This window comes from Adiantum capillus-veneris, chromosome 10 (genome assembly GCF_014529385.1).
Source record: "Adiantum capillus-veneris isolate H3 chromosome 10, ASM1452938v2, whole genome shotgun sequence".
Taxonomy (NCBI): Eukaryota; Viridiplantae; Streptophyta; class Polypodiopsida; order Polypodiales; family Pteridaceae; genus Adiantum; species Adiantum capillus-veneris.
The window spans coordinates 81,837,840-81,850,251 of NC_140940.1; the positions used below are offsets into that span (position 1 = coordinate 81,837,840).

At 42.4% G+C, this 12,412-nt stretch overlaps 1 protein-coding gene across 1 annotated transcript in view; it reads left to right on the forward strand.

The window, feature by feature from the left end:
• The window catches only part of LOC147449146 (protease Do-like 8, chloroplastic), a 53,949-nt gene extending 41,857 nt beyond the window's left edge, over positions 1-12,092 (forward strand). The window contains exons 6-13 of the mRNA XM_086521711.1: positions 8,702-8,777; positions 9,371-9,437; positions 9,544-9,761; positions 9,919-9,986; positions 10,318-10,397; positions 10,566-10,652; positions 11,001-11,108; positions 11,872-12,092. Of these exons, the coding sequence (XP_086377837.1) occupies positions 8,702-8,777; positions 9,371-9,437; positions 9,544-9,761; positions 9,919-9,986; positions 10,318-10,397; positions 10,566-10,652; positions 11,001-11,108; positions 11,872-12,000 (833 nt within the window). The 3' untranslated portion in view covers positions 12,001-12,092. The remainder of the gene's footprint in view (positions 1-8,701; positions 8,778-9,370; positions 9,438-9,543; positions 9,762-9,918; positions 9,987-10,317; positions 10,398-10,565; positions 10,653-11,000; positions 11,109-11,871) is intronic.
• The last annotated feature ends 320 nt before the right edge of the window (positions 12,093-12,412 follow it).

Here is a 12,412-nt window from a genome sequence, read left to right on the forward strand (position 1 = left end):
CTGACATGGTGACATGGCAGTCCGTATGGATGGTGACATGGCAGGACTGTACGGAATTTTCGTGAAATGCACTACTATGCTGACGTGGCGGGTTGTACGGATTTTTGAAAATTACGTTGGTTGCTTTTGGGAGTCCCCAGCGCTAGCTTTTGAGGGCAGATGCTTTTAGGGGGAAGTGCTTTTGAATTGCTTGTTTTTCATCCCTTGTAAGAATAAAAGAGCCCTTGGGGCCTCACTCTGCAGAGCATCTAGACACAGAGTCTGAGAGTGGAGGTCCCTCGGGAGTTGTACTTTGCAATGATTAATGATAAAGAAATACCGAAAGGGGCGCTAGTCTTTGGGGCCAATGCTTCTAGGCGCGGAACTCCGCCGTGCCGTGTCGACTCTTTCTCTCTCTCTCTCTCTCTCTCTCTCTATTAAAGTTCAGTGATTTTGAAGTTTTTGTTCGTGTGTTGCTATTGATTTCTCGCTTGGAGTGTCCAAGCCTCTCCTTCTCTCTCTCTCTCTCTCTCTCTCTCTCTCTCTCTCTCTCTCTCTCTCTCTCTCTCTCTCTTTTTGTCTCTCATTATCTCTTACATGGGTGGAGATTGCCAGACTTATTCGCCAACCCAGTTGACACTAAAAGGACATGAATAAGAGCCTACATAGGAGTTGGGCGCACGAAGATGGCTTTCTATAGAGAACATCTTCTCCAACTTAGAGGGGATGGGTTTGTGGTTTGATCGAGCTATATGGACACACATCTATATCATGGGTTACGGTGTGCCATTGGTCAAATACGGACATCTTCACACCAGCTTGAGATTGAGACTGGTAGATTCAAAGGGATATGAGCAGCTAGCAGGATATGCCTCCTATGTCATACAAAGCGAGAGACAAAGATGCATTATATACACAGAGATGCATTATATATGTCGATGCATAGTGTATTACAAGATACGGGGTCGCTTCCACTATCTATTTAGAGAGGGCTTCGGCCCCTTATCTAGAGTCATGAGCTAGCAGGACCAGAGATGTCTTGGATTGTATCTACTTGAGTTACATAGACACAAAGATGTTGGGTTAAAGGCCCAAATAGTCCCCTTTAATGTATATTTTAAAGGTTACTAACCTTTGGCCAAGTTCACATTGAACTTGGCCACTAACTTATAAATTGGTCCTATACAAATAATAAAGGGTAAGTGAGTTTTAACTTACTCACTCACTTATTCCCTTGCAGATAGTGTGCTCTCTCTCTCTCTCTCTCTCTCTCTCTCTCTCTCTCTCTCTCTCCTCTATCGTTCTGCTAGCGCTTTGCTCCTTGCTGGTCTTCGCCACCTCTCCCTGCACACACCCCGCACACTCTCGCGTGCTCTTTCACTTGCACACACCGCGGCGCTTATCAACTGGTATTAGAGCCTGATTAGGTTTTGCCCCCAAACTTGCAAACGCTGAATTTCAGCCAAGAAGGTCAACTTTCACGCGAGATTTTACAATTTCGTCGCCAAAGGACTCGTCCCCAGACACTAGAGAGTCCCCGACAACCCAAATTGACCCAAAACAGGTTGAAATTAGGTCAAAAACAGCAAATTACAGGTTATGACAGCAAAATACAGGTTTTGCAAATGATGTATTAAGGTGTGGGAATACTTTTGCTAAGTCCCCGCTACCCGAAAACACTGAAATTGCCGAAAAACAAGCCCTAAAACAGGTGTTTTAAGCAAATTTCAGATTTGCGCAGGTTTTTACAAGTGTTTTTATGGTCCGATTACATTGGGGAAAGTGCAAATTGATGCAATCCACGCACATTTGACAAATTTTGGCAATGTATGACCATTTGTAGCTCAATTTCATGCAATTTTGATGCTACAAAGTGGGGCTTTTGCTCTTACATGCTTCTAAAGGCTGTGTAGCCTTATGTATCTTCTGTGAGGCTAAAAACAATTAAATTTGTTGTTTTCGAGCACAAATTCGCTCGCTGAAATTTCCTGCGCATAAATTTCAGAAATTGATTTTTGTGCCCAAATTGACCTATTTTGCCCCAAATTGCTCCTGTGACCATTTGGAGCGCACATCTCTGTGAGACTATACTCCGATTTTTGCGCATTTTGCCCAAAAATTCAGCGTATTATCCCTCTTATTTCGTGCAACTATGGCCTCATCTTCTTCGGATGTGAAGAACCTCTTCGAGATTAGGAGGTTCGATGGAACAGGTTTTGATCTTTGGAAAGACAGTATTCAAGGAATCCTATTATTAAGGATTGCAAAGGGACACTTGAACAAGTAAAGCCACAGAATATGACGGATGAAGCATGGGTTAGCATGAACAGGAAGGCCGTTACATACATTAAAATGGCCATGACGGATGAGACCGTCATTGATGTGAAAGGTCTCACGACTGCTTTTGATGTGTGGGAGAAGTTAAAGGGAATGTATGAAAATACAACGCTTGTCAACCAGGTGCACTTGATGCGAAAACTTGTTGGCATGCAACTAGATGAGTCCAAGAGCGCGGCAGAGCACTTGTCATTGTTCGCAGGTACTTTGTCGCAATTACAGGATTCTGGCTTGCCCCTTTTTGATGATAAGCTGAAAGCTATCTTCTTGCTTATGACCTTACCTGAGTCATGGGAAACTTTGGTGGTTTCATTGTCCAATAACCCCAATTTGTCCTTTGATGGTGTTAGGGGTTCTATCTTGAATGAAGAAATCAGGAGGAAAGCAAGTGGAGAGGGAGGCAGCTTTGCCAACATGGTTGAGCAGAACAGAAAAGAAGAATGCTTATGCACAAAGGAGTAAGAGTAAGAGTAAAGAAAGGGGAAATGCAAGCAAAGGCAAGGGTGATGTGACTTGCTATCAATGTGACAGGAAAGGTCACAAGAAACCCGATTGCAGGTACTATAAAGCTGAGTTAGAAATGAAAAAGAATGGCGGAGACAAAAAGAAAGAGAAGAAGGAAGTCAACGCAGATGCACAGGATAGCTCAAAGGACAAAGAGAAGGCCAATGTGGCTTCTAGTGTCGTGATTGAGGAGCTGTCAGATGTAGAGGACATCCTGTGTGCCACTTTGTCAGATGATGATGCTTATGACTTTGATGCCTCTCTAAATGTTCATTCACAGGACATGCAGATCACCAAGAGTGATCTTATTGATGCTTTGTTGACTGTCAATGATGCATTGTCCTGGACTTGGATTGTTGATTCCGGTGCTTCATTTCATGTGACTCTTATCAAGGAGTGTTTCTCTACTTTTGATGTAGGTAAGCGTGGCCATGTATACCTTGGAAACAATCATGCATGTTCCATTGACGGTATTGGCACTGTGCATCTCTCCATAGATGGCACAAATGAGCTTGTCTTGCATGATGTTATATATGTGCCGGGAATCAAGAAGAGTCTGCTTTCTGTTGGTCAGATTGATATGCATGGTTACAACATCTTGTTTGAGAGAGGATCATGGAAAATGACTAAAGGCTCAAGGCTGATTGTAAAGGGCACAAAGAAAGGGACACTTTACTGCATGCATGGATCGGCCGTGGTGGGCAAGTTTATTGCATTGGCTGAAATTAACTCTCATATGGAGTTGTGGCACAAGAGGGTTGGCCATATGAGCCAAAAGGGTCTTTCTAAACTTTGTACTTTGAACAAGCTTGATGCTAAAAGCACAAAGCTTGACTTTTGTAATGAATGTCAATATGGCAAGCAAGTAAAGCGTTCTTATTACTCTGGTGTCTCTCTGTTACGTGACACATCCAACCCTATGTGTCCGTGGACAAGCTACAGCATAACAGGGTTCAGTCAGTCCAGTCAGTCTAGATTTTGAAGTGATCTGGCACTTTTGTGAGTCTATTCGTAGACCGTGCATGCCCAGTCACTTAGTGTAGATGCATATCCTCTGGTTGCACACAGCATGATCATCATAATTCCCATCAGACAAGACCACAGCAGATCAGCCTAGCGTTTTTGCATCTGCTGAATCCCGACGACGGAAACTCTGTTTTCAGCCCTAGCGTTTTTGCATCTGCCAACAACCTCAACGTTTTGCAGATCTATCGCGACAGAATCAGCCCTAGGATCAGCGTTTTCAGTTTTCAGCAGTCAGACATCGCAGATCAAGTCCCGAACCTCGCAGATCTAACCTTCCCGCAGCAGTTCCTCGCCGCAAGGTCAATTTCCGCAAGGTTTACACTTTCAGCCCGGAAAATGTAGATTTCAGTATCTACGTTTTCAGCACGTCGTCATCGCATTGTCGTCATCGACATCGTCACCGACATAGAGTCAGAATTCAGCAGATTTCAGCCCATAGCGTTTTTGGATAGCAGTAGAAAGATTGCAGATTTCAGCCCTTAGGTCGACTTCGTCATCACCGTCGTCATCGTCGACGTAGCCTAGACTTGCATTCATTTGTATCAGATTGTGCAATCATAAGTAGACCACTCTCGCCGACGAGAGTGGGGCCTTCGGAGGAGGGTTTTACAACAGTTTCTCGTGTCGTATCTTTCTTCTCTCTCTATCTCTCAGTCTCATACACTTGCATGCACAGTGTCCATTCACTTTGTTGTGATCATAGCACTTTCCATTAAGAACGGAAGGCTCTCCCTTCCATAAGAACAAAAGGAACCCTTGAGCACAGTTCGGAGCACTCATCTTGAGCAAAGTGCAAACAATCATTCCGCTGCACCTAACACTCTTGTAAATCTTGTGTGCTTGATCTTGTACATTCTGATGTATGTAGCATGCCTACTAAGTCTATGGGAGGTGCATGCTATTTTGTCTCCTTTGTTGATGATCATTCTAGGAAAATTTGGGTTTATTTGCTTAAGTCTAAGGATGAAGCCTTTGCTGCGTTTAAGAGATTTCATGCATTTGTGACCACCCAAACATGTAGAAAGCTAAAATGCTTGTGTACAGACAATGGGGGGGAGTACACAAGTGCTGAATTTAACAAGTTTTGTGAAAATTTGGGCATTAAGAAGGAGCTTACTGTGCCATATAGCCCCTCTTCTAATGGTGTGGCTGAAAGATTCAATAGGACACTTTGTGAGAGGGTGAGATGCATGCTGTCCACAGCTAATCTCTCTCATGGATTTTGGGGAGAAGCTTTGAAAACTGCAGTGCATATATGTAATCGATCCCCTCACATGTCTTTGAAAGGTGACATCCTTGAAGAGGTTTGGTTTGGCAAGCCTGCTTCATATGATCACTTACGCATTTTTGATTGCGAAGCTTTTGTGCATGTTAGACCTGAGTTGAGGAGTAAACTAGATGCGAAGTCCATTAAAGGCCTCTCCATGGGATATAGTGAAGAAGGTGAAATGGGTTACAGGATTTGGTTACCTCAACTCAAAAGGGTTGTACGTAGCTGGGATGTTGTCTTTAATGAGGCAAGGCTGCTTCAAAACAATTGTGTCTCAAAGCATGACCATCAAAGGGTCAAATTTCAGCATGACCAGCCGCCTGTTAGGCCTATTTTTGACCCTCAGGATGCACCACGTATGGCTGAAAATGTAGATGATCCTGTGGTGTTTGAGCCAGATGATGTTGGGCAGCAAATTGAGGCTCCTGAAGGGAATTTGCAGCCAAGAAACAATGCTGAAAATGGTCCTGAAAATGATGTACAGCAGCCCATTGTTGATGATTTTGTCGTGCCACCTGATGTAAACCCATTGCCGGATAATGTGGATCATTGGGTGAGGCGGTCTACTCGTCAAAGACGGCTTGTGAGTCGATATGACCCCTCTTTGCATTACATTATGTTGACAGATGAGGGAGAGTCTCTTACGTATAAAGAGGCAAAGACATGTGAGCACAGCGACAAGTGGGAGCTTGCTATGCAGGAAGAGATTAAAGCTTTGCATGCTAATCATACTTGGGATTTGGTTGAATTGCCCAAAGGAAGGAAGGCTATTCCTAACAAATGGGTGTATAAAATCAAGAGCGTTGATGCAAAACCCAAGTATAAGGCAAGGCTTGTTGCAAAGGGATATGTTCAAACCAAGGGCATAGACTTTCAGGAAGTGTTCTCTCCTGTTGTGAAGATGACCACTTTGCGTGTACTGTTTGCCATAGTGGTTGCTCTTGATTTGGAAATGGACCAAATGGATGTACATATCGCTTTCTTGCATGGTGATGTGGAAGAAGAGCTTTACATGAAGCAACCCGAGGGTTTTGTTATCCTTGGCAAGGAACATTTGGTATTTATGCTCAATAGAAGCTTGTATGGGCTGAAACAATCATGTAGACAGTGGTACAAGAAGTTTGATCGCTTCATGCTTAAACATGGTTACAAAAGAAGCCATGCAGACCATTGTTTGTATACCAAACGTGATGAGGACGGCAGCCCTATCATTCTTGTGCTCTATGTAGACGATATGATGATAGCTGCAAAGAAAAGAAGCACTGTTGATGCTCTTAAAGGGCAGCTGAAATCTGCGTTTTCAATGAAGGACCTTGGGGCAGCTGAACATATACTTGGAGTGCGTGTTACACGGCAAAGAGACAAGCGCCTATTGTATTTGTCGCAAGAAAAGTACATTGAAAAGGTGCTGGACAGATTTAACATGGCTGAAGCAAAGCCTCTTGGTGTGCCATTACAACCATATGTCAAAATCTCCAAGGATGATTGTCCCAAGTCAAAGGAAGAAGCCAATGACATGCAAAGTGTGCCTTATGCTTCAGCTTGCGGTTCACTTATGTATGCTATGGTTGCTACTAGGTCTGACATAGCCCATGCAGTGGGAGTTGTGAGCCTGTTTATGGCTAATCCAGGCAGGTTACATTGGGATGCAGTGAAGTCCATTATGAGGTACTTGAAAGGGACTAAAAACAAATGCCTCTGCTATGGTAAAGGACCAATGGAGTTAAAGGGATTTTGTGACTCTGCCATGGCTGGTGATGTGGATACACGGAAATCCACAAGTCGCTATGTATTTACTCTTGCGGGAGGTGCTGTTTCATGGTGTTCTAGATTGCAAAAGATTGTTGCATTGTCTATGACAGAGGCTGAATATATTTCAGCCACTGAGGCTTCCAAAGAAGCTATTTGGTTAGCACGCCTATACAGTGAGTTTGGTTTGCCTGCCAAGGCACCTATGCTTGGTTGTGATAGCCAGAGTGCCATATGTCTGGCAAAGAACGCCATGTTTTATGCACGCACAAAGCATATTGATGTGCGGTATCACTTCATATGTGAAGTGCTTGAGGATGGCCTTATTACATTGGTTAAGGTCCATACATCACAAAATCCAGCAGATGCTCTCACTAAGTGCTTACCCAAAGCACAACATCATCTATGCATAGAGATGGTGGGAGTCACATAGCTTAAAGGCGCCATTTATGCCTTTAAGTGGGAGGTTGTTGGGTTAAAGGCCCAAATAGCCCCCTTTAATGTATATTTTAAAGGTTACTAACCTTTGGCCAAGTTCACATTGAACTTGGCCACTAACTTATAAATTGGTCCTATACAAATAATAAAGGGTAAGTGAGTTTTAACTTACTCACTCACTTATTCCCTTGCAGATAGCGTGCTCTCTCTCTCTCTCTCCTCTATCGTTCTGCTAGCGCTTTGCTCCTTACTGGTCTTCGCCACCTCTCCCTGCACACACCCCGCACACTCTCGCGTGCTCTTTCACTTGCACACACCGCCGCGCGCTCATCAAAAGATAGTTTATTGAGGAGATTTAGAGAGAGACAATCTAGAGCGGTGAGCATTGGAGGTAGGGAGATCGAGACACCCACGACTGAGGAGAGGAGCTTCACAGCATCGATGGAGACTATATTAGAGGATTAGAGCCATACTATCTCGATATCGAGAGTACAAATGAGGATGGATTCATCACCCATTATATCACCCTCTTGTATTGGACACCCATTGTATGAGTGGTCACACATCTCTTTTTTTGTACCCAGACATGGTATCAGATTCACCAGTTTGTAACGGATTGGTCTCATAGGTCATCTTGGCCTTTTGAAGACGTTAATATATCATTTCATCCCCCCCCCCCCCCCCCCCCCCCCCCCCCCCCCCCCCCCCCCCCCCCCCCTTCCTTGTAAGTCTAGGTTTATTTTAAACACTTTTGTCATTTTTGGTGGATATTCAGCTGTCACACACATATACGTCGTTTTTGAAATATCATATCCTGTGGCTGATCCTGAGGGTCCAGATGCATGACCAAACCTGTTCAGGGTAGATGCGCTGGTCCTGCATTACCTTTGACTGTCGTAAAAGAATCTTATTTTAAGTTGGTTCAACAGTGTGAAAGCCTGCAAGGATTCAGGAAATGGACCAATGTTGACAAATGATTAAGAAGTTGTACAGTGCTATTGGATTCTGCTCATTTAAGCACCCCCTTTTCCAAAAAAGAAAAAGAAACTACCCCCCTACGATAATTTCTCTCCACTGGACCAGAAACAAAACCTCAACATGTGTACTCTTATGACTGCAGTTATGTGAGTATTCAATGTATCTGCATACAGTTCTTCATTGGTTCAGCGTTCTGATCTGTTATCAAGCCCATACATGAAATACACGAGCATCTGACAGTTATGTTTTTCACTTTTCCTCATGCTTAATCATCTCAGTGATTGAGATGAGGAACATCAAAGTGATTAAGAGTGACATTTTAATTGATGCAATGCTTGTTTTTGTTATCATCCACATACTGGAAATACACAGGCATTTTGACACTTATGTTTCACTTTTCCTCACTCTTAATCATCGCAGTGATTGGCAGTGCTTTATCAAAGGGCCTTGCACCTGGACAAGTTGTTGCTCGGACTGTCATTCTCACAGGAGACGGGTTTGTCCTTATCTTACATGATGCAACTTGAAATATGCCTGCCTGCTGTATTTCTAAGAGTGCTTGAACATAAGTGCTGCCTTTTCTCGCGTCAACTTGTTATTGCTTATCTGTAATTGCAAGCAATGTGTGAGAAGTATATAAGTTTTAAGAACAAAGGCTGTTATCTAAAGAAAGGCAATATAAGTTGATATAAACTTGAGCTTTCAGATCAAGCTTGAAAGAGACGCCTTGAGCTTGTTGAGTGAGTTTGTTTACTCGTTGGTAGGATGTAGAGGGAGTAGCTTTCCAATATGCTTGCATCATTTTAGTTCAAGGCTTTTTGAGGGAATTTGAAGTTTCCCTTGTGCCTTTAATTTGTAGGGTCCTCGTGGAAAGATGTCGATCCAATGTGTTCATATGCCTGTGCAAGGAATAACATGCCTTCAGCAGAATTCTGCAGTTGAGAATGTGGTTAAGCAAATAGCGCATGACTAACAGAACTGCCTGACGTTTATGGAGGTGTCTCCATTTAAAACTGTTATACACTTTGCGGCTGTGCATTGTGGTTTGTAAGGTACATCAAATCACACTAGTATTTTGTTTATTTACAGGACTCGAAAGACCTATGATGCAAGGTTGATTGGGGCAGACAAAACCAAAGACCTGGCAGTTTTGAAAGTGAGTTTTTTATCTTTCCAGTAGGTTTTGACCTGATGAGAGCAACAAAATAGTTGAAATTGAGATGGGCAAACGTGGACTGCACTAAGTTCCCATCTTTAACCAGATAATGGCACCAGCTGAGCTTCTTCAGCCGGTTGTGGTAGGGCAATCATCGAAGCTAAAAGTCGGACAAAGATGCCTTGCAATAGGAAACCCCTTTGGATTTGATCACACATTGACAGTTGGTGTTGTAAGTGGCCTGAACAGAGACATATACAGCCAAACAGGTGTTGTGATAGAGGGAGGAATCCAGACAGATGCTGCTATCAATCCTGGAAACAGGTTCTTATCATTTTTTAACTGCTGATGTTCTACATCAATGATAACATTGTCAAAGTTTAATGTCAGTTTCTAAGTGGCGTTTTTGAGTTGCAAGTTTGCTTTGATTTTGTGAAATCTAAGGTTTTCTCTCCATTAACATAATTACTCAATTTTTCAGTGGCGGTCCTTTGTTAGACTCAAGGGGGAACTTGATTGGCATCAATACAGCTATATTTACACGAACAGGCATGCACGTGTCCGTTTTTTTACTTTTCTCTCAAAAGCAGAAAGTCAGCCTGTATATGTACCACGCCTGTATTTGTAAAATTTCAACCTTGGAAGCGGGACACTATCCGTGCTACTTATAATTCTAAGCTTGGGAGAGGGGCATTCTATCTTGTCTTTTAGCCACAGTTTTTCATGGCTAGTATGAATGCTAGTTCAGGCTTCAATCACTACTCTGTTGTTTTGTGTATGTATCCTGTGGGATTTTGATTCAGACTATGAGATAGAGAGGACCACCTTTATTCTGGTTTGGACTTGCTAATCTTTTGTATGCTGTTTGGTGAAAACACAGGAACTTCTGCTGGCGTAGGATTTGCAATTCCTGCTGATTTAGTGTCAAAAGCTGTTTCACAGTTGATTTCTTTTGGAAAGGTAGGTTAGATTTTTATGGGTGAAACCATTGAATTGATTAGTTTTGCAGAAAAATATTACTGGCATTGATTTTTTTTTTGAGAAAAGATAATAAACTGGTGCTCCTTTTTCTTTCTCTTTCAGTTGTTTAGCTTCATTGAAGGTAACTCCCTTGTTCAAAATCTACAGGTTCGACGGCCCAGCTTGAATGTCCAGTTAGCACCTGATCTTGTTGCAAGGCAGCTCAATGTCAGAGCAGGAGCTCTTGTTGTTTCGGTAAGCTGGAATATGTTACAACACTTGATCACGGCACGCATTTGAGCAAATATGGAACCTCCCCAGACAAAAGGCTAGCTAGTGTGTTTCAATAGAGGTTATATGAATGACTCCAGCAAAAAATATGAAGTCTTTGAGGTTTAGCGCAACCACCGCTTATATTTATAATAAGGATTTTAACCAAGTGTAGAATGCTATATTATGCACATCCCTAGGAAGACCCCAAGATCATTCAAGTATAATACAGCTTAGAAACATGATAAATGCATGCAAAAAAATTTTGTGGATTACTTGGCATTTACTAGTTGTCATTGGTGATTGTAATCACTCCTCTGTTCAAATCTACAGGTAGCTGAGAAGGGTGCAGGAGCCAAGGCAGGTCTGAGCCCCACAAGCAGAGGGCTTGCTGGAAACATTGTTCTTGGTGACATTATTGTTGGTGTGAATGATGTTCCGGTGAGTAATTAGCTTGGTATTTCCTCTCTATATAAAGATAGGGGGGCATACAGAATGGTTCGGTTTGCTCCTATCTTAGAGCTTTTCAAATCAATAGATCTTTGTGGTACAACGTTTGTTTTTGTTTAGACATCTGGTAGGCTACAGAGATCCCTTTGAACGATTATTTGAGATTGTAATATAAAGGGAAAATTACCAGAATGCCCTTGAAATTTGTGTAAATACCCACTCTCATCTAGCAAATGTTGCCAAAAATTCCCAAAATTCCTAAAACACCCCTTGTCAATCTCACAAATGACAAAAAACATTATTTTTGCATCTAAGGTTGGTTCTCTTTCAACAATAGATGATTGAAATAGGATTTTAGATGGTATTGGGGGCTCTCAGGACGAAACAATTTATTTGTTGTAGACACAAACATCGCTATTTGTGAGCTCATTTGTGAAATTTCTTGCTTAAGGCACTTGAGACAGATCTTGATTACTGAGGAGCATAAATTATGTGGAGTTGGAGCAATCCACCCAAAATTTTTTCAGGGGCATTTTGGCAATTTTTCTTTATATAAATACAGGACCCTGAATTGCAGCTTTCGTTAGGCCACATATTCAACATGTTAAAGAAAATTTCTAAAATGAAACATGAGTTGTCGAAGTGTTTGGCTCTCAATTGTTGTCCATTGGCGATTTTAAGAAGGAACATGTGCAGTTTTGGGGATTTTTAACATCTTCACCTGATTGTTTCATGCTTGCCTCTTTCAATTCAGGTCAAGAATGCTGCTGAGCTCACTAGGGTCCTGGACAACTTTCAAGTGGGGGACAAAGTCTCACTTCAGGTCCAGAGGAACAATGAGAAATTTGAGCTATCTGCAATATTGGAAGAAAATAAGGACTAATATGTACTTATTATGCAGTCACCTATTGTGACACATTCTTTGTACCACGTACATTGTATAATATACAAGGTGAAAAAAATGTTCAGTTAGAACATTGTTTTGTACTTGTTTTTGTACTTGTTATTTGGTTAAGGTTGTCCACTTGCGCATACACGTTGCTATATGGAGTGAGCTCCATTTGGTAAGATCATTTAGCTCCTTGGCTGGGTGAGACCCTATTTGTGTGTAGGCTCATGTCGAAAACGTGGAGTAGTGGAGCCCATGTTCTCACCTGATTATGTCCATTCGTGGACCTCTCTCACGGTTATCATGGGACCCTGGGGAGTGCTGCTGGCCCTCAGCTGCGGATCAGTGTCACACAGTCTCCTTTTTGTAGTATTCTGCTAGCATTGGTCAGCATAATCTATTGCGG